The following is a 23321-nucleotide window of genomic DNA, read 5'->3' as shown; positions in this document are numbered from 1 at the left end:
ACATGGAAAACAAACCTACCAGAATTATAGACAAGAATACCACCATTCTGACCACCCCAGATCTTGTTGCGTCTGATTTTGGGGTTGCTTCCAGTTCTAGAGTGAAATGTAAGTAAAGAAGTAATTTAAAAGTCATTAAAAATAAGTAATTTTTAGTCATTTACTATATCCCAAGGCCAAACATCTCAAATACTTCTAAAGAAGTGCCCCATGGATCTCTCTGCTTAAAAGTCTTAATAAAATACAGTTCTTTCCAAACATGCAAACATAATTTAGCTTTACAGACTTCAAGGGCCACATATTCCAGTCAATACCCTGGCTGTATTTTTGGTAACTTTCTTGTAGGTTAAAGCAGAGGGTATTCAGACATACTGGATTTCAAAAAAAGTTATTTTTATAAACAAAATGACAAGAACAGCTAAAAAAACACAATAGAGCACATAACAAGCTACGTCTGTTTTGGCAGAAAATCAGAATAAACGTTACCTTATCTGAACCCCTGAGTACATGTGATTATAGATGTCATTGTCTTCTAACACGCCATGTCCATTGTCGTAAAAATAAACTCCAACCTAACACATTGAGAATTATATTGTTAATTCCAAGATAATGAGGCATAAAACCACAGGACTTTCTTTTCTGTGGCCCTCTTGTAACCACAGAGCAAAACTCACTTGTTTCCCACTGTGTATTCTGTTTCTCCTCAAGACTGGAGTGCTCCCTGTTGTCACCCAGACTCCAGCCAATGTATTGCTGTAAACTTCGTTTTCCTCTATCACACCTTGTCCTTTTTCATGCTAAATACAAGATGGTTTAAGAGTTAAGAAAACCTGCTAAACACCAATACTCTTTTTTTCTGCTGTATCCATCCCTCCCACGTCTGGCTTCTTTACTGTAGCAAAGTAATTCCTTTCCATTTGAGTAAGCTTTTTTGCTCTTTTTTTTTTTTTAAATAACAGCATATCATGATTTTGAATATTTGCCATGAAACAAAGAACATCCTGCATGTAAATCATTCTGTTTCAAGGCTCTGCAGTATTTGTAAATGTCTGCTGGCTGTTGGTAGGAGAGGTGCCTCCCCAGTGCTGTGCACTCACATGAAAGCCTCGGCTCATGGTTCTTAAACCTACACCCAGCTCTGTCCCCAAGATGGACAAAAAGCTGGCATGGCTCAGAAGGTCACCACATGTCTGGGCCCAGAGGTCAAACAACAGTTTTCTCAGTCAGGGGAAGAAGCTGTTCTGGTCAAATTTACTCAATGAAGAGATGAAGCTGCACACTTGCAGCATTAGCTGGACCTTAGGTAACCTTTGGCAGAAAGACACATGGTTCTGAAAATCTGGTATTGCTTAAGGGAACCTGACAGCTCTTTCAGTTAGCAGAGCCCTTGCACACGTTGGGAATTGGGCTTTATTTCCCACTTTTTCAATGCAACAATTGCAATTTCTATCATCCTGAAGGTGGTAAAAAAAAAAATCTTCTCTGAGGATAGTGATAAACACATTACATTCCAAAAGAGCTGAACAGACTTTTTTTAAAATGATGACACACTATGAAAACTAAGCCTTTTCAAAAAGCTATCAACCATGCAACAATAAAATTCTGTAATCTATTTTTAAATATTTTGCTCTGTAATAAGAATAATTTAGTGGCATTTATAAAAACCCTCATCTTTTAAATACCAGCACCAGCTTCAGTCTCTTACCATGAACGTGGTTTCTAACATAAGAAGCTAAAGCATTGTAAGCACAAACATTTCACATAGGGCACTTTTCCCCTTTACATTTCTAAAACAGAACACAAGTCTGTGCCTGTCCCAGGCTGCACTTACTACATAAATTCCTCCATGTTGACCATCATGAATCTTGTTGTGTCGAACGATGGGACAGCTGTTTGTTCGAATCTGTATTCCTGCTAATGCATTACCTGTCAATAAAAGTGTTATTTAATACAACTTACACATTCATTTTTCTCAGAAATCAATATGCAGCAAAGAAATCTGCTTACCATAAATGTCATTTCCTTCAATAAGGCCTCTTCCATCACCAAAGATATAAACACCACCTTGATTCCCATTAAAAATTGCATTTCCCCTAAAAAAAAAATCAGCATTATGAAATTATTCTAATACATTGTACAATACCACATATGTAGATAGTGGCCAGGACTGTACCCCATCCAGATTTAAAATAAAAACTTATGTTCTGTTGCTTTGAGAAAGACCTACCTCTAAGTGCACACACGAATTAAAAATGGAGTTCAACTGAATACAGACAGAAATTTCATTTCTACATATACAAGAATATTTACAGCTCTCCATAATTAAATTAAATTAAAGTACAATTATCCCATCTCCATCAAATCTCTTCTAGGTAGTAAAATAATAATGAGAAAAAGAATACCTTATTGTTGGGTCACTGTTTGAGGTAATCCAAACACCTGCAAAGTTGTTTGCATAGATTTTGTTCTCTATGAATTGTCCTCTTCCTTTTTCATGCACATAGATTCCTCCAGTCTGGCCGTGATGGATTTCACACCGCACCACTGTTGGGTTGGCATATGCTTTCACTTCAAAGCCTGCTATCCTGTTTCTGTGGATGTTGCAGCTTTCAAAATAACCCTTAAGACATAAAACATGCAGTTTCCTGTAAAAGTCCTTTTTTAAATGAAGGTTATTCCCTCCCCTTCCCTCCCTCCCCTTTAAATTTAATCCTCATTTAAAAGGAAACAGTATCAAAATTGACAACATGTAAGTACTTATATAGCTAATTAAAACAACTACTGACACTATATAATTTCATTTTTCCAAAAATAAAATACTATTTCAAAGACACTGTGTTTGCATTGCTATTTATGACTACTCATGAAATACCAAGAAAAAATGGCAACTCTAGATATAGCACATTGAACAGGACTCAGTATCAGGTTTCCTCAGCAGCTCCTAAGGATCAGACTCCTTTCAAAAGCCATAAAGCCCACAAGCCCAACACAGGAAGGAAAGTACTATGGAGAAAACTACCTGCTTGTTTGCAGACCAGGAACTATATACATTAAGCAAAAATATTGTTTCTTTAGGAAGAAGTGTGCTAAATTTCTTTGAAACCACTGATCAAAATAAATAATACGAATGTGTGAATTCAGTAATTTTTCCAGGGTTGGACTGGTCTGAGTGGCCAAATGGTACAATTTTTTATTTTTTGCCTTTTTTAAACAGTCTACACTGAGACACGGTAACAGCTGCAACAGACCTAACAACACAACTGTTTTTAAACAGGAGCATTATAAACAGTATTGCTGTGGGCAGGGAAAGGCCACTGCACAAAGCCATCCCAGGCCTGCTCCTTCCATACCAACCATGCAGCAGCACCATGGACTGGCCCACCTGAAAATTCATCTGGCAATATAATGGATTCCTGCTCAATGATTTCTCTGATTCTGCTTCCAGGGCCTTGCTAAATTACTGTGTCAGCCTTTTCATGGCATTTTCCTCAACATGGTCCTAGAACATTTTAATATTCAAATTCCACCTATTCTTAAGGTGAACATCAATGTATTTCATGCCCAACCAGAAAAATAGAAACTAAACTGTAAGACAGGAAGCATCTCTTATTGGAAATGGCAAACAACCACCAAGTGACGTGCTGTTATTTGTGGATGGCTTAGATGCAAGCTCCTGAATGCTTCAAACCAAAACTGCCTCCAGCAGGCACCATTCTTCCTGTAGCCACCTAAGTTAGTTATTTAGACTTGCTCATCATCAGACTTGTTATATTTGTGCACAAAAAAACCCTAAACAACAAACAAACCAACCCCAAAACCAAACCAAACAATTAAAATTAAAAAAAAACAAAAATAAAACAAAACACACACCCACCCAATTCCTGCTACTGCCCAGAGTCACTGTATTCCATGCTCACATGATCTACTACAAGGAATGCCTGTTTCACTGTGCTGTGAATTGCTATGGGACTCCATCAAACACTGACTACAAAAAATCAGAAATACATCCAGTTTAACAAGGAAATCAAGGCAGCATGCTCTTCTCCCTACTCTGAGGATTGCAGATCTCCATACTCTGAGGATTTGCAGTAAGGCAGTACATGGATTAAAGATTCTCCAAAAAAGTGCTATCCATGTGCATAGCCTGGCTCCTCAGACTTCTCTGGGTAACAAAAATCAAATGGAAGACACATTCTGTAGATATTCAGAGTATGTTTTTTTCAATAATTTTTAATAAATTCAATCCTAAGTGAGTCAAGATGGTTTCAGAGTTCTCAAGGAAGCTACATACTAACAGACAGAGGAATCCAAAGATCTCCTCAGAAATATGCCTTCATGCCAACAGGCAGTCTTTTGACTTCTTATCCTGAAAGGAATTATTTTTTTTATCCCCTAATTTGCACTTAAAATGAAGCTCTCAGAGAAACTTACCTAAAGTGACAATTTGGTATATAGAGGCAAGCCTGATTCTCCTGATGGAATATACAATTTCAGTTAAAATATTACTAAACATGTTTGACATATTTTTTAATTACTTCACACATTATTCTCTCTTTGAGTGCCAAATATGTTTTTGACTACAGCACCATGATAAAACAAAAGGGGTATTTCAGGTGTGCTTCATCAGTCATTTTGGATTCCAGGAAGAAGTTGCAAGCAAACAAAACAAACAGAGCCTTTCTCATGTGGCCTGCAGGATCTCTACAAGCTTCAGCAAGCACCAGTATTTAACTTGAAAAATGTTGGACTGCTGATTCAGAAGAAAAGGGGAATTTGCTGTAAGCCTCTGAGAAGTAAACGCTCCTTTTCAAAGTGGGGGGAATAAAACAAAATAAATCCGTATCTCAAATTCTTTTATAAGCCTGACTAGTGGGTTGAAAAGTCAAGGCTTTTGGATGACTAAGATCCTGTAACAGTCAATATCCATGAAGAGAAACTGCATTAAGGAGCCCAGTCTGCCTTAATCAGAGTCAGCTTAAGCTGAAGGGCTGGCTTTGAGCTGATGCAGTTAAACCCAGTGGATTTCTGCTTCTGTTGAGACCAAGTCTGACCATCACCTGTGTGTACCACTGTTAAACTCAAGTCAGCTACACCAACAGAGCTGCTGCTTGTCAGAAACACATGCAATTCCATCATTCTGAGCAACCACCTCATCCCAGACTTCCTATTTCCTCTCCCTCTGTTTCCCAAGACATTCTCTGTTGATACCAACAACTTTTTTGGCCCCAAATTCACCCCCAAGAAAGGGATAATACTGACTTCAGCCTTTAAGATACCCCCAGGCAATCCCTGGTATCTTTTCAGCCACCAGAGCCACACACCTTCAAAAGGCATTATGGTGCCTTTGAACTCCAGCCCATCAAAGAGTCTGGTGATGAACTTGTAGATCCCAAAAAATCACATATAGCTTCAGGAAACATTTTTTCTTTAGAACATTAGGGAGTATTTTTTTAAAACCCAAAATGTGTTTCCAAGTATGGAGTTCCATGACCTGTTTGCTATCCACAGTGTCCACCAACACTGCTAACACAAAACTTACTGCCAGCTCCAGCAAGGTATCACCATCAGACACAGCTGCTCCTCTCAGCACACTCGAGCTGCCCAACCCTTATACTCAGTCCGGCTGTTGGGCACCTCAAGCTATTGAGGCCAGGAAGTCTGGACAGAGGAACTGCAAGCCTAATATTGCCCCCAACTCCTTCTAAGAATGGTTTTCAAGTGTGCTGGGTGTTTGACTTGTGCTTTGTGGTGGTTTCTGGTTATAATTCAACAGCTAACAGAAGAAGAACCTGGAGTGCCAGGATTGCTAAGGAAAAAAGGCCCCTATGATTACTAAAAAGGAATAGAGGATACATGTGGAAAAAGTATTACAATCTTACACAAAACTACCAAGTAGCTTACTGCTTGAAAATCCTAATATTAAAAAGCAGTTCTGTACATCAAATTTATTTACAATCCCAGGCAGAGCATTAGCTGTGGACACAAAATGACAGCCACACTGATAGCATGTGTGGGCAAGAACACTGCTGCAGCCTTAGTAAGATCTAAGCAGGTGAAGGAATCAGAAATAAACACAACAGCAACGATAATGCTGATATTCCCACCTGGCACACTCTGTACAGAAAAAAATGTGATCACAAAGACTGGATCCTACACAGCTGCAAAAGCTCAAGACTTTTTATATCAAGATTAACTCAGTGATTGAATTTGGATGCTTTTTTCTTTCTACATATTGTCCAGTCTAACAAACATGGCTCTGAAATGCTTTAGAGTTAAAACTTTCAACTGATGGGATTTTCTTGCTGCTTTTCTTCTCAGAGGATTTCTACCCCCTTTATTTCTAAAAAGGCTTTTTTCCTTTCTCTGTCTTGAAGATTACAACATTACAGAAACACAGAGGTATTTAATATTACTGTTTGAACAACACATGCATTAAAAGGAAAACATGTAATTGTGTAAGATTTAACATTTCCCAAATATTTATTGTCTCTGGTATTTTAAATCAGGTAGGAAAATAAAGAGAGAAACAAAATTTAAAACAAAAGACAACTGGAAACCAATATAGAAAAAGAGTAACTGCCTGTGATTATAAAAATGTGCCTCCAAATCCTGGAAGGGACCTGATTTGAGAGCACATTTTACAAAAATTCAAATGCAACATAAAGAAAATCACATCCAAGATTCAAAACAAACCCTTTATTTTTATGCACAGCAAAAGGCAATTGAGTTTTTAATGAAGTCTGTATAGAATCTGGCATATGCTTAATTTTTTTTTTTTTTACTTTATATATGCATTTTTAAAAAATGGTCTGATTTGTAGTATTTAGAATACAGAGAAATAAACTAGGAATGATCACCCAACTTAGACACATGCTGCTACATTTTTATTTCATCAGAAAGAAACCTCCCCAGGCTTCTCATTTGGGATCAATGAAAATGAAAGCTGTTTCGCCTAGAGCTCAGTTTTAAACTGTAAAATTAGGCTTATTCTTACATTAAATTGGAAGTTCTCCGTTGTGTGCATACAACTATAAAATACAATTTATGACAGATGCCTGGTAACTCATCTCAGGCACCAGAGAGGTCAGGATAAGACACCCAGGGCTATCAATGCCACACTGCATTTTTAATGCCAGCTTGTTACGTATTTGTCACAGCACTAAGGCAAATGTCAGGATATTGCCAGTTTAGAAATAAGAGCTTTAAGTTTCTACAAGTTTCAAAACACAAAGAAGAGTCTGAGAGTATGAAACTGAAAAACAAAGCACTCTTGAACGTTTTGGAGACAGCACTCCAGCAGAGAAACCCATGGGAAAAGAACATATAGGGTAGGAATTCAGCACTGGAATCCACTTGTCCCACTTCACAGCCACAAGCAATACAAAAAAAATTACAGAAAGTAACAGAAGTGAGAGAAACAAAACTACAAAATCCATTGCTTTGTTTAGGAATATAGGATTTGTATCTGAAGGATACCACGTCACTTTGTCACTTAACGAGCATATAAACACTGCCAATGATGTAATCTCATTGACTCTATCACTAGACATGATAAAAAAGCAGAAGATGCTGCCAAAGCAGACTTTGACACATGGGGGGACTGAATCTTTCAAAGGAGTTTATGACTATGAAATACTTCAGTAATATTTGCAGCTGAGAGAAATACTAGTCACGCATTCTCTTTAATGTGCTACTGTTTCCCTTAAACAAAAGGGAAACATTTATTTCTATTCCATTTTGCTTGTGATACCACAGTGATCGCAGCTCTGAAACAGACATTTCATTGGTAAGAAAAAAGATCAAATACACTTTTATTTAAAATTAATCAAGTGAATTCAACCTGGACTTTTATTTTTTTTAATATTTCAGTACTCATATATTTAATATTTATACTTCAGTACTTAAACAAGAAACAGCTCCTACCTAGATTTTTCAATTAACCCTCAAACCTACACACAGACACCTTGCAGGAATTGCTGAAGTACTTTCCTTTACCAGTTTTTCTATAGTTGAAATCACGTCACTCTAAGTTTCCAAGCCTAAGTCTTGAAGGGATGTATGCATCCACTGAAGTGGATCAGAAGTGCTTATACAGTATGTTATCACAGCTTCATGCACTCCAAACAATGAGATAATATAAACCAAAGACATCTGCCACCACTCTTTGCAAACAGCCAAACAACACCATCTCTACAGGACAGAAAATGATGTAAAGCCATCCATGAGAAGAGGGCTGCCAGCAGGGCTTTCTCAGCTGGTGCAAACTTGCCCAACACAGAACGAGTATAGTCCTTAGGATGTAACCATCAGAGTGGAGAAAAGGCACCTACCAGCAGAATCCCACCATGTGGGTGTTTCACCTCCACTGGCAAGATTTTATGCTGGCAGCAAAATCAACATTCCTGTGACCTATTTGCCTTCTACTGAAACCAGAAAACCACAAATCCAACAGCTACAACTAGCACTGCCTCTATCCTTTATCTCTACCCCTCAGCAACGTGAGCAAAGAGGAGAAAGGCCTCACTAGATTGCACCCACAGTGGATTTCCTGCTAATGCTATTTACAGTCTGCCAACTCTCATCAAAAACCTGAGTAGGACTTGCTGATTAGTTCTGGATTAGAAGTTGCTGAGGGTGCACTTGATCCTAATGTCCGTATCACTGATGAATGGTACTGGTCTCAATAGAGACCACTGAGGGACATGATTTACCCACTGGCATCTACCCTCTGGATGCAACTATCCAAACAATTCCTCATCCACTAAACAGTTTATCCATCAAATCCACATCTTTACCACTTAGGGAGAAGGATGTTGTAGGAGAATGTGTCAAGGCCTTACAGGAATCCACATAAATGACATCCATAGCCCTTCCTTTCTCCACTGAGGCAGTCACTCCACCACAGAAGGTCACTGGGTCAGTCAGGCAGGACTTGTCCTTGGTGAAGCCGTGCTGGCTGTCCCCAGTCACCTCCCTGTCCTCTATGAGCCTTAGCACAGCCTCCAGGAGGAGCAGCACCATGATCTTCCCTGGCACAGAGGTGAAGCTGGCAGGTCAGTACCTGTCAGGGTCCTCCTTTGTGCCCTTCATTGAAAATGGGTGCAATGTTTCCCTTTTCCCAGTCACCAGGGACTTCACCTGACTTCCATGACTTTTCCAATCTCGTGGAGAGTGGCTTAGATCCTACATCAGCCGATTCCCTCAGGCCTCTGGGATGCATCTAACTGGGCTCCATAGGCTTTTGAACATGCAGGTTCCTCAGGCAGTCACAAATGTTATCCTCTCTTACAGTGGGAGTGACTTTGCTCCCACTGTCCCTGCCTTGAGGTCCATCCAATAAAGAGGTATGGGAAGACAGACTGCCAGTAAAAACTGAGGCAAAATGCTGTTGAGCACCTCAGCCCTCTCTGCATCTCTTATCACTGCTGTTACTCATGGGGGGTGGGGTGATGTGCTTTTGTTCTGCCATTCCTTTTCTGAAATACATACCTGTAGAAGCCTTCCCTGTTATTCCTTGCATGCCTTGCCAGGTTCAGCTCTATCCATGGCCTGGCCTTCCTGATCCCATCCCTACACAGTTGGACAGTGTCTCTGGACTCTTCCCAAGTCACCTGTCCTTGCTTCCACTTCCTTCTTGCCCTTTAGTCTCAACCCAACAGGTCTCTTGCCTTACACCTGGGCATCAAGAGCTTTTGCATCCTATAGAAAGCATCCTTAGAGATCTGCCATTTTAAGAGTGGCTAAAAGAAAACTGCTTGTTTTGCTAGCTGGGCGTGGGGAATTGGGACTTTGCCATTCAAACAGGAAAAACAATGATTTGGCACTCCTTGGAAGACATGCAGAATATCTTCCTAAAACAAGTAGCAAATCATCTTCTATTTCAGAGACAAAAAGCCATTCTATTTCAAGTGCTTTGAATGTCATTTCTCACTACTGTACATGTACTTGGAAATGATGAGCTTCACTGCACACAAATAAATATATTTATGAGAGAAAGCCTGAACTCTGATACAAAATTCTGTGTTAAAATTCCACAACTAATTGCTTGCTACAGAAGTCCTCTTCCCAGAGAGTATGTACATACGCTATTTCAGAGTTTTAACACTAAAATAAAACTAAGTCTCCACAAAGCATTTTTTCTAATTTCTAAATCATCCAGCACCTTATTTTTGTTCAATTTCAAAGGGAAAAAGAATGAAGTATAAATGTAAGCCTACAGTTTACATCCTGTTTCAAGAGGTATTTTGTCACTGCAACATAATACAATGTAACAGGCTGCCAATCAACCGTAAAAGCTTGCTTAAACCTCTTGCAGCTAAAATTGTCTCTCACTTAAGGGCAAGAGAACAACGGCAGGCAAATTTTAAAATATCTGTTCATGACTAAATACATTTTTTTAAGAAACTTTTCTCCAATGACAGGTAAAATTTGAAGATTTCAGTTCTACACCATCTGTATTTTTTTTCTTCAAAAGAAAATGCATAGGTTACCATTCCGTGGTCAAAAGTGAAAACGCCAACGTCACGTCCGTGGTGAATGTGATTCCGTCTAATAATGGGATTTCCATGGTTTTTAACCCAAATCCCTGCTAACGCGTTATTGGATATCTCATTGTCCTCATATATTCCCTGAGAAATAAAAGTGTAAATTAAGACAGGAATCAAGAACAGTAAACAACTTCATTGAAGTAAAGAAATTAATATGGAAAATTACCTGTGCATGGTCTGTAATATAAAGTCCAACATTTTCACAGTCGCTGATGTTACAGTGTTTAATAGTAGGACAAGCTCCCTGGCCACTAACACATACTGCAGAGCCAACTGGAAGAAAACAGTACAGTTACCATAGCTTCAAAGCATAGTGTATTTATAAATAGTCTGGCAGTGCTTTTGCAAGAAAAGTTAGTGTGAACTGATATTTAAAAAAGATTTAGTGTGCACAGGGCCAAAGGATTGCAAGCCACTGGCAGAAAAACACTAATGTCATCATTTTGCAGATGCAAAAACCACGGTAGGAGTCACTTTAAAAGCATCCTGCCAAGGTTAAACAGCTGCCAGGACAATGGTTTATATAATAATTCATGCTTATGAAAGTCCTCACTCATTTATTTGCCTGTGTTAGACCCACTGTATACTGAATGTTCACAGCAGAGTCCAACAGAAATCTAACAAAATTCTCTGCTAATTACTGCCTTGTGCTTCCCTTTAAATTTTCACAACTCAATACTTCAAAGAGGCCAAACAAGAATTTTGTAGCACACAAAGACACACTGTCTACCCAATACTCAGCAGGACAGAGACACACAATCTCAAGTACAGAATAAACATCAGAAACCAACAGGTCTCTACCCAGCTGAATTACAAAACTCCCTGAATTATTTCAGCTACCATACCATAACCAGAAAATAAATCATTTCCAGGAATCTAGGACTCAAACTGATCAGGACTTCAGCATATCAGCTCAATTCCCTGAACTCCATGAAGTATGACAACACGAAATTCTGCAGCCACTAAAATCAACAGTGATTTCTGAAAGGTAAGAGCCCATCTCAGGGAACCCGGCCTATGTAACACATGTTCCCTACAATTAAACACCAGTAAATAAGCAAGCCAGTACCTGCTCTGTTAATCAGTTTTCACATATCCTTCTAGCAAAGCACCACAAAGACTATGCTTAAATAATTCACAGACTCATTTACAAAGAACTTATTCCTTTTTTATTCCTAAAGAAATTATTTTGATTGTCTAGTCTGACCTTATGAATAATACAGGCTATACTAATTCCCTGAATTAAGTCCTGCTTCAATTCTACCAGCAGGAACTTCAGCACATATCTTGTAGAAACATATTTAAATTTTGATAACTTTAGGATTCCCAGCAACTGAGAAACCAGCATAAAGCTTGTTAGCTGGCTAGAGGGTTGCTTCCTTTTAATTTACGCTTTAATTGCTCATCTGAATTCCTCCAGCTTTGGCACCCAGTTCTCTTTGTACCAGTGTATGCCATACCCAATGCACACACACATTCAGTGCAAGCAATTTGCTCCTTCAGCGTTCTCCTTATTAAAGTAACAAATTGCAGTTGCTGTATTTTTCACTACAACCAAAGTTTTCTGCTTTACCTTATATGACTTTTCATTGAACAGTTTCTAAATTTTCCAACATGTTGCTATGGACACCAGAAAAGAGCACTTTATTCTGAAGCAGGACCAAGCAGAGGCGTTAACATTAACACAGTCTCTCTACTTCTACTCAGTATTCCCACAAGTGTAACTAAGGATCACATCAGTTCTTTTGGCCACTCGACTGCATGAGGGCTCACATTTAGCACTTTATCCACAGTGACTCCTTAAGCTTTTCCCAGCTTTCCAGGAGAGATGTTTAGCACTTAGGAACAAAATCAAGTTGTGTGTAACTCTGCACTTTGTCAGACTAATGTGAGTGGTGTTTGACAGTCCACCTACCAGGAAGGTCATAGCAACCCATCCTCCTGGTTATTTTTAAGACTGTAGTTATATTAGATTCATATTGTATCTATAATACTCTATAGTAAAGTCTAAAGATCTCATTAATATGGATCTTATTTCTCCTCTTCAAGTCAAGTCATCTTTGAAATAGCCACCAAAAAAAAGCCATGACAGTTACACTGAAAGTTATTTTTCATCTATTTGGTGTAGGCTCTAAGCATTTTGTAGAACTCTAATATTTTAAGGCACTATGTGATGATGTCAAACATTTTTCAAGGATCGGTGTAATTATACTGGGACTGTTGCCTTCTTTCAGTCAAAGAAAGCAATCAAAAATGCCAACAGTGTAGTGCAACCACTATAACTTTCTGTGAATACATACTAATTTGATTCATCGTATATTTTAAATTCTTGATTGACCAAACCCCTGCATTTACACCTCATAATTTTACCCAGGATCAACAGGCAGTACTCCTGCCATACTTCATCCTGGGTATCTCTCCTCTCCCACCTCCCCCAGGGACAAAGACCATCTCATCGAGGTTTCAAGCTACCACTGATACACAATAGGAAGCCAGAGAATTTCTTAGCCCGTTCTTTCTAAACTCCTGCATGATTTTAGAATGTCTATTTTTACAGCTGTTTAACCTCATCCACAGTTACTGTCTAGAGTGGAATGTGTTTCATTATCCCTCTAGGGTATGAGGGCATTTATCATTCCTGCCTATTCTCATTAAATATGGGACAAAAATTACACAACACTTTGCCATTCAAATGTTTCCATTCTATGATGGATCAGCATCACTGCTTTGTTCTCCAAATTAAAACACAAGCACTGTCTCCTCTAGACAGATGCTGCATCTTGTCTTGTTTATCAAGTTATTTGTGGCAGTAAAGTGGTGTGTTTTTATTTTGGAGGGAGGCCCCACAGTTTCCTTCAATTGCTAATTTCCTAGTTGTATTAACAGTCAATAACTTCTTTCTTGCATTTCATAACTGCTTTCACTCCCCTCCCCTATTTCTTTCTGAGATTGAGGAGCTATGGATTTTTTGAACCCAGTGTGATGTTCTAAATGCATACCTCTATCACATGTTGCTTATTTAAATGAAAGCAATCTTTATTCTGACTCACTTCACTGGACTTGAGTACTGATTGTGTGAAATTAGTCCTTTTGGAGTACAAAGTACATGTAGCACTGGTTTAAGCTTTATTTTGTTCACTCAGAATATAATGATTGCACACACTTCAGCAATATTAGTATTTTTTAAAAAAGGAACATTGCCATCCACTACTACTTTTATCCACTGAGGTGAGGGCTCACACAGATTTCTTCCACAATGGATGCAACAGAACCTCTAGACTCAGGATCTTGCCATTTAAACTTTATTTGAAAATATTTCAAAAGATGCTTTGTACTGGCAGCAGGAACCTCCAGCTTAATGCATTTGCACTTACATAGCTCCCATCTTTACATATGACATACATTAAGAACTTTACATATGACATAATGTAGAAATATGCTTTAATGCAACTTGGAGATCTACAGAAAGGATATCAAGCATGTGCTAGGAAAGAGGTTTTGAATGCCTATGGATCAATACTTCAGAGATGTCAGTTATCTGGAAACAGTAAATGCCTTTTCTGGAAGACTGCCATTCTTCCTCCCTTTTTACACAGTCAGTACTTCCTGAGTAGGGAATAGCAAGGCTTGGTAGGATTAAAAAGCCAGTAAAACTGATAATCAATAAGTGATGATAGTATAGCCTACAAACAGCCTCCAAAATTGAACAAAAATTTTAATTTTGGAGAAGAGAATCAACAATTCAATACAGTAAACATTCTGAAATCCAGAGTTTGGAGGGAGCAAAACTTCAAAATTCTCAGAAATGGAAAGTGGTGATGAAAAAAATTAACAAAATATAATTTTCATTAACAACATTCACAAAAATATCAGGATCTGATAGCCTATATAAGCACATTCCCATATGAAATCATGCAGCTCTTCAAACTACTTTAATATTCAAGTTGAATGTGGTCTTATCAAATTCCTCTCACTGGTTATCAGGGTCGCCAGTATTGATATATGGCAAGTTCCAGAACACTTTTTCTTTTAATATTTTGATTTCCCAGTATTAGCATTAACACTGGGATAACTGGGATACTGGGAGCAGCTCGCTGTCCTTTGCTCCTCTTTTATAATTTTTAACATTTCCAAGTATTCACTGATGTGTCTCCAATAAAAGAAATGGTGATGCAAAGCACAGAGCTGCAAAGCAGAGAACTGCTTTGATCAAAAGCAGTGGTTTATAGCCCAAAATCTCCAAGAAAGCTCATCTTCCTCTAGAAGGTACACACCAGGAATCCTTCCACCATTCTCATCATGGTTCCCTACAGTATTCTTCACAGGCAGTACCAGAAAAATGTAGTTTTTGTATCTAGTTGCAAGAACTCTTTTTCTTTTTCCTTGCCTTTTATGTTGAGCTGAGCAACCTCCATGCACAGCCTGCTGCATACATCCATTCCCTCTCCCTACCTGACCTTGGAGAAGTTCACATGGCCATTTCCACACGACGACTCACTATCTTAATTCTCCTGAACCTCTTCTGACACTCCAATTCCACTTCATCTGGTTGTGTTCAAAGATGTTCAACTTGCCAAGTCTTGTGTCCAGTGATTACAAACTGCCATGTCTTCCTGCTGGTGACTGAACTGCCATCCAGCTCCTCACTTCCAGACACTGATTCCTTCTTTCCTCAACCCAGACTATTAATTTTTCCCAAATCAGGCAGTATAAATTCCTCACTCTGATGGTGAAATGAGTCTTTCAACACTTCTGCCTGTAGAGCTACTACTCATCCTCTGAACACGTCAAATCATTCCACTCAGAAGTGAGCTGAGCTTAGCAGTTGCATCTCATGACTGTTCAATGCCATCAATTCCAATACTGAATATCAGAGCAAACCCCATGAACAACTCCCATGTGTAACACTTTCAAATGTCCCATCGTGCCAGCTCCAACTATACACCAAACCCAGGTATGTTTATTTAACTGTCACTTCTCTACTTCAAACCAACTGCCCCAAGAGTCCAAACAGATTCAAACAGAAAACCAAGTACACATTATCACAGAGGTTTTGGACACAAAGAAGTCACTCTAACAGTGAAGCTCCAAGGCAATTAAGGCTTGCAGACCTGTATTGAATACCTGCATCAAAAAATAAAGATATGCCAATAGTAATCATACTCAATTTGTTGTGTTTCTTCAAACAATAAAAAGCCCACTAACCTGTACAAGTACTTCGGATAATACAGTGATCTATAATTGGACTGCAGTTCACGGTAATCTCTAAGCAGTGGTGTGCATTGTGGTGCTGAGCAGATTTGTCATCAGGGTTGAACTGAAAAGGAAAAAACAAATGTTGTATTTAACTGCTCAAGCATTAAAATAAAAATTTTACTAGATCTGCTTGTGGGTGAGATTCTTACCCTGATTGTCATATATCCAACATAGGCATCTTCAGAACCCTCCATAAAAACGAAGGTGGAATCTCTAGTGTTTTCTATTATAACTTTATCTGCTACTTTTCCAGGTGCTGCAAAGAAAACAATTAAAAAGTTTTAGCTTATGCTGCAGAAAAAAAATCCTCAACATACTCACAGAATTCTGTTTGAAGCAACAAAGGAAAATTAACACTATTGTTGGCACATAAATAGTCTTCCTGTCAAAAGGATCTTAGAAGGAAGTTTCAAAGATAATTAAGAAACTAGTCTTTAACTAAGACAATCTGACACCAATTTAGTAATATCTAGTACTGTGAGGAAAAGCCTCCTCTTTTACAGAGCTAGTTTTTGACTACTACATACAATGAACTGAATGAACAGCTTAAACATGGGCACCAGGCTAGAGGCAGTGTAACTCTGCCCCAAGTACAATTTCTTCTGGTATTCCAAACCATTTCATTAATGCTAAAAGCATACATTCCATCACTGACATGAGTCACTATTTACTAATCTAGTTATGACCTACAAGTGACATCCCCACACTTCTTAAATGTAGGATTCAGAGTCTTGAATTGATATCCTCATTATTCTTTAGGAAAAAAACCTAAAACTTATTGAATTAGATTGAACTATACTACTGGCAGTATGTACAAAAGTCATGAAGTGGTTCACTTGCAAAATGCTATAACGTGTCACTTGATTTCCCGTGTTAGCAGTGAGACTCTGCCTGATTCTTTACCCTTAATCCAAAGGCAGGTGATGTTTACGTTGGGATGGCACAAGCCAGCAGAGGGAGCACCAGTTAACCTCAGCCACTCACTGCAATGAATTCAATGACGCTCATTCACAAGCAAGATCGTTTGTCTAATTCAAACCTGCACATTAAACATGCAAGCCAGAAGCAGCCCTCCCTCAACACAGCAAATATAAAGGTGGAAGTTTCACAAACTATAGCAGATAACTTACCTGATAGCATTTTAAACTGTTCCCAACTCAACACAAACGTGAGTAGGTATTTGCCCTAAATTCTGTATTTTATTGAAAAGCCTACGCACAGGACTCCTCAGAGCAGATCCTTTTCTGTTGTCTGTTGACATTAGTACAGACAAGCGGTATGTCCTTTATCACTCTGGCAGAAAGATGTCAGTCAGAATGAGGCAACATTTACATTATTATCCAGCTTGTTCTCACTATCTAAAGGCCCAATCTCTGCTTTCATTACTGCAGAGCTGCAAATATTTTAAGGTAGTCTGGCTCTCCCCTACAGCACTTAGTACTAGAGAACAACTAAAGGAGGCTTTGATGAGGAGTTGCGTCACCATACAAAACATATTTCCGTGGTTTCGTAACACTTCTATATATTCGCCACGGTGCAAATGCAGTGGCATAAACAAATCTGTGTGTTTCAGCACATGGAAAGGAACAGCACCACAGTACGGCAGGTGAACCAAACCCAGGAAATAAACAGAGTCCCTAGGAGGATATGAGAGCCATAACTCAGTATCAGAACTTTCAGGGTAGCACAGAAAAACTGCGCTTCACATTGGATGATCTGAAACACTATCAAATAGATTTGTGGAATTGTTTGCAAAGCACTTGGATCATGTTCTCTATGGACACCTTCCTCTCATCGCACGAGTTCCTACACAAGGAGGAACTTCCAAGCTGGGAAGGTCCCAGAATGCCCATCTTGGAACATGCCAGTTAGTAAGATCACTGCACTTAGATTTCCCTAGGAAAACAGTGAAGACTTCCTTAAGCATTAATTTCATTCCAAATGCACCAATGAAATTCTCTGCAACATTCTACTTAATCTTTGTAAAATCATCATTCAGAGAAATCTCTATTTCAGCTTTTGGCTTAGGCCACTTTAGAATAAAGAAAACAGTGTTAGAATTGGAAACGGAAGAAAAGTGCCATTAATTTTGTAATCAAGCAAAATACAGTTCCCAGGAATTCAGTTTATTGGGAGTTTCAGTTTAAGGGATTCATGTTCCCCAGGATCACAATTCATGCTCAGCTTAAGGACCATGGATAGACCATTCAGAAATAATGGAACAGAAAGCCTACACTAAGGGACTGTCTAAAGAAATATACATTTACTGGATATTGCCTCAGAATTACTTAATTCCTCATAAGGAATAAAACTATTTCACTTTTCCCTGCATTAGAAGAAAAAAAATCACTACCTTCTGCAGGACCTAACTGTGACCCTGTCCAACTGTAGCAAGCAAAAACCAGATACTCTTTTAGATCTTACAGTCTACAAGATGTAAACCACAAAGGTCTAAATCAGTCCAAAATAAAGCCTTCAACTCAAAGCTGCAGAACGGGTATTTGAAGAACTTGGGCATGTGAAAGTACTCTTGCGCTGTGAAATAAAACATCCAATTATAATAGTTTTCTTACAATTTTAGATTTTCCCACCCTTAAAATGACAATAACCATTCCTATTGGTTTCACTATTTTTTTTTCCTTGACTGAAGAATCTTTTGATAATCTGGTTTCACTTACTTGCATATTAAGTCAAATGGAAAATGAAGGGAAAAAATGAAAACTGTAGCTCTGAAAATACACATTAAATAAAGATTCTCAGATCAGGACATGTCTGTACAGCTGCTGAAACTCAGCAATTGGGAGATTTTGCGTCTTGAGTGAGTCTTGAGTGAGATGAGCACTCCATGGAAGGCTCCCATTCCTGCAGCAAACACACCCCCCTCTCTAACCCTGGAAAATATAATTATTTTTAAAAATTCAAAGGTATTTCTGTCTGCTGAACCAGATGCAACAGTTTTCTTGCAGAACCTCTCCTCTTGCTTCATTCTTGGCAATTCAATATGCCAGAGTACTAGTAATACTTCCAAAGCCTTCCTTTTGAACCAACTCCCTCCTCAGATTTCGGGGAAGAAATAACCCCAAAATTAAACAGAACAAAACATTCAGAAACCAGGCATTATTCTATAAGCACGTTTTGCTTATGTGACCAAGCAGAAGCTTCTTCCAAGTTCAAGGTATGTTAAGCTGCCTTTCTAATAATGTTGTGCTTCTTCTGAAGCCAGAAGAATAAACTATTAAAGAAATTTGAGTAGAAATGCAGAGAGATTTGGTGCTGCCTTAAGCCTACCATTCTGAAAAGCATGCCAGACTGAACAGAGAAGAGGTAGTTCTCCAAGGCTTAGTGGTTCACTTTAATTTGTTTTCTTTTCCAGTCAAATGAAAATTGACTCTCTCTACAATGTCACTCACCATTCAGTAGAGAAAGTCCGAGGAAGTGAAGTCAGCAGTGCCAAAAATTGAAATATAAATACATCTAGCATTGCTGGATTCCTCTTGGAGGTTTTGTTCCCCAAGACAGCTATTCTGTTACAAAAATACACAATAAAGATCCCTGGCTTTTAAAGGACTATACTTAAGATAACTGTTTTTCTGAATAACTTAGGTTAATTCCAGAGGAAGGGAAAGGAGATGGCTTTTCAAAACTTGAAAGGAGACGGAGAACATGCAGAAGTTTACCCAGATATTCAAGATGGCATTTCAAGCGTCATGAAGTGACTGGGAAATCTTTTATCTTAGGACAGTGCTGATCCAGTTTCTCTGGTTTTTAAACACTTCATGAATATGACCTGCCCTATTTTTACTGTAATCCTTTCTTCCGTAAAACAGAAGCCAGGGGTTATTCGTCTGTGGCCACATCTCCATTAGCAAGCACTGCAGCCTAACACAGGAGTGGTACCACAGAGGGAACCACTGCTGAGGATCAGCCACCCCCAGAACATGCTGCAGGACAGGGAGGGGAAAAGGGACTGACTTTGCACTAGTCCTCACCAGGTCCCTTTGACTGAACACACACTGGCTACTGAAGGGCAGTAAGAGTATTCCAGGAACATGTCTCTTAAATTAGTCTCATCCAAAAGGAATCCAGTTTGTGCTCCAAAAGCTCTCCACAACACAGACCAAAGCACTGTAAGTGGGCATGTTCAGAATGTTAGCTCTAGAAATGTAGTCACAAACCGACAAACTCACATACTAACACAGCCACATCTTGCAGATCTGTGGGGACAATTTTTCAGAATAACACTGGTTTTGAGCAATGCAGTCAGATTGTTCCATTCTCCCTGCCAAGGCTGCAAAACCCAGGCAAGAAGTGCCAGAACAGTCTCACCCAAGAACAAAACAGTTGGTATGAAGAACAGTTAAATACCCAAAAAGAGAGACTTTGTAAAACAAAGAACATATCCATAGGAAACACACCCACCAAAATGAACAAAAATCCCCACCCTAACAAACAAACAAAAAACCCCAAACCCACCACCCTCAATAAAACCCACAACAGAGTAAACCCAACCAACCCAGAGACACAGCTTCTCAAAAACACAAAACAGCAGGTAATTCACTTCTAGATCACCACAGGTGCAAGAGGTCTGAGACTCCTTAACCAAAATCTCTACCAGACAGTAATACAATCTGAATTCCTACCAGTTATATGCTACACTGGGAATTAGCATGCTCCTAGTAGTGACACGAAAAGCAAGCAGCTCCACAAATATCACAATTTGCAGCCTGGTATATTGTATTACCTTCCTAAACCTTTCCTATTTACCAAATCTTATTTCCTTCTCCATAAAGGTTCCTGTTCAGGGGAACAGTTGGGAGAGAACAAAGGAAGAACCTCTAGTCTCAGAATCTTTCTGCTGGATGCTTTCATTTCCTTCCTCAAGGTGGAATCATGATACTGAAGAAAATAGGACAGATACTAATTTGGGCTTGTTGCCACTGCTGGTTTCTACTCTGGAGATGGGTTTTATATATATATATATACATATATATATATGTGTGTGTGTATATATAAATAATGTGTGTATGTGTGAATGTAGAAGTTTCAACTGCAGTCCTATTACTGAATAAGTTTTCTGACAAATTCCATTTTTTTCTCATAATGAAATAAAAAGATAAATTAAGTTACTGAAAACTAGCAAGCAGACAACAGCACTTCAGCCTGAAGCATCAGCTACTTTTGTGTTAGTGATGCTTGTACAAAAAACACTTATTTGCTAGGCAGATAAAGCAAGATGGGATTTATACTGGATATTTAATACACCTGAATATCATGGTAATTAACATGGTAATTAACACAAGTTTGAGACAGTGATGCTCCCATGTTACATACCTGCACCAATCATGGTGATTGGAGACTCTATATATATCCATTCATCAGTATATATACCAGAGTGAACAAAGATAAGTCCATCAAAATGAGCTTCTTGAACTCCACCAAGAGCATCCTCAATGGTATCATAATACTGGAAGAAAAGTAAGAAATTTAGAGTGATGTCCATTTCATTTACATAGGTATATAAATATTTTTAAGAACCACTTTATAAACATACCAACATATTTTCTCTTCCTTTGTATCTTGCAGGATTGCTGTAGAAGTGCTCAGCAAAACCTGGCTTTACATGTGCTCCTTTGTACTGAAACAAGGAAGAGAGTTTGTGAGCAGCTTGCAGACAGGTGGGCCTGAATACACTTACAGGAGATCTACTAATTCCCTGATTAACAAGCCATTTGCTGATACCAGTTTGTCTCCGGAAGTAAGGATCATATACTGACCTCCCACTCTAGGCACACAATTTGAAATGACATCACCAAAAAAATGTCTGAGCCTAAGGGAATGATTAACTAAGCCAAGAATCCAACTACTTACACAGCCATAAGCCTCAAAACTGACTGAAAAGCTTCATACACATGAAACATTCCAAAAGATTTGTCCTTACTTCCATCTCTTCATTCTCTAGCAGTTTGCCACAAAAACTGCATTTATATGGTGAGGAAAAGAGAATCCCATTCCTTCACTAGTGATTGAATACTAAACAAAGAAGCCAAGTCAAGCATTTGTCCTCAATGCACTTCAAAAATTCATTAACCAACAACACATGGCATTGTGTGATACACTCACATGGATGTTTATTTCCCTTATGTTTTCCTAGTATCATGCACAGCCATTGATTCAATACCTTTGAAATGTTGGATTAGAGGTACAAACACATTCCTTCCTTAAAGGAGATTTTTTTACCTCCAGTCAGGCCAGCTACAATCACTATTTAGCCCAAGTGATATTACCAATGTGTTTGGTTCACCAGAGGAAGATGCACAGAAATCTGATAACCAGCACACACACTGGTTTAGTGAGATATGGCAACAGCATCTTTCACATTGTGAGTCTCAGACCATGACAATCTCATACAGAAATTTCAGTGACGCAAAACCCAATACAGCAGACCTGGATACTTGAGGACTCCACTTTAGCATGTGGTGTCTCCCTAAAGTGTGCCTCAAAACAGGAAAAAAGCTATGAATTCCCCCTACTGCATAACACCACAAGAATCTTAAAGTCTAAACTCAAGATAATTACTGTTGTCAGCCACATTTCAGAAGTTGGTGTTTTTACTTTTATAAATACCCATGAATTTGAATATAAATTAATAAAACTGTTACCAGCTGCTGGAAGCTTTCTTTCCAGGGATTTGGATGTTCATATTCTTCTGGATTAATCTGATAAAATTTACCAGGTTCAGGATGCATCATTGGACGAGTGTACTCAAATACTTCCATATACAATCTTTTCCTGAACAGAAGAGAAAATTAATGTGTTTCTGATTACTCTTCCATTTTAATACAAAACCAAAGGCTAAAACCCAGGATTTTTTTGGAACAGAATTTTCCAGTGACAGTGAATACAACCAAGATCAGCACCTACCATGTAAAAATAATTTTTTTGTACTGACTTTTGTGTTTTTTCTGACAAAAATTTTTATGTGTTTTATAAGCCAAGAGAAAAAGATCTCAACATGCAATTTTCATGAAGATACTTAAGTAGTTACATATACTATTTGTGAATCTAACTGTACATTAACTACAGCAATAACACTTACAAAAGCTAGCAGCACAAGTATAACAAAACTAAGACCAAGCATGCCACCTTCCTCACCTTGCCAAAAAAAGACTGAAAAATGCATTCACTGAGAACAAGTGATGCACTGTATTCCAAAAAGAATTCATCAGTGAACAAATTACAGTGGTTTAAAAAGAAGAAAACAGCACACAGCAGTTGGACTCTTTTCATTAGTGCCAGAATGCAAATAATTGCAGCATCTGAGCCTGCTGATATTAAGCCCAGACTTACAGGATGACACTGAATCACAAAAGTTGTAATTCATCTGACAAGGCATCCCCTAAGCTGTCTTTAGGACAGGAAAACAGGGTAGTTATGTTATTTTATTATTTTTCTTTTAGTCTTAATCTTTACTTTTAAAACAAAGCAGCTCAAGAAATAGGCTGGTTTCTTCCCTTATAA

At 38.5% G+C, this 23321-nt stretch overlaps 1 protein-coding gene across 4 annotated transcripts in view; it reads right to left on the bottom strand.

Annotated features, from left to right (window-relative positions):
• FBXO11 (F-box protein 11) overlaps window positions 1-23321 on the bottom strand; it is a 69425-nt gene that overhangs the window by 5818 nt on the left and 40286 nt on the right. For all 4 annotated transcript variants that reach the window (XM_021540179.2, XM_021540180.2, XM_021540182.4 and 1 more), the window contains exons 5-17: window positions 22463-22592; window positions 21355-21438; window positions 21135-21267; window positions 15953-16059; window positions 15753-15864; window positions 10714-10820; window positions 10491-10628; window positions 2403-2620; window positions 2008-2093; window positions 1832-1926; window positions 675-797; window positions 487-572; window positions 20-96 (exon numbers count right to left, since the gene is read on the bottom strand). In XM_021540179.2, the coding sequence (XP_021395854.1) occupies window positions 20-96; window positions 487-572; window positions 675-797; window positions 1832-1926; window positions 2008-2093; window positions 2403-2620; window positions 10491-10628; window positions 10714-10820; window positions 15753-15864; window positions 15953-16059; window positions 21135-21267; window positions 21355-21438; window positions 22463-22592 (1496 nt within the window). The remainder of the gene's footprint in view (window positions 1-19; window positions 97-486; window positions 573-674; window positions 798-1831; window positions 1927-2007; window positions 2094-2402; window positions 2621-10490; window positions 10629-10713; window positions 10821-15752; window positions 15865-15952; window positions 16060-21134; window positions 21268-21354; window positions 21439-22462; window positions 22593-23321) is intronic.

The sequence above is a fragment of the Lonchura striata genome, chromosome 3, assembly GCF_050655825.1.
Source record: "Lonchura striata isolate lonStrDom1 chromosome 3, ASM5065582v1, whole genome shotgun sequence".
Lineage (NCBI taxonomy): Eukaryota > Metazoa > Chordata > Aves > Passeriformes > Estrildidae > Lonchura > Lonchura striata.
This window is presented reverse-complemented; position numbering and strand designations above follow the sequence as displayed.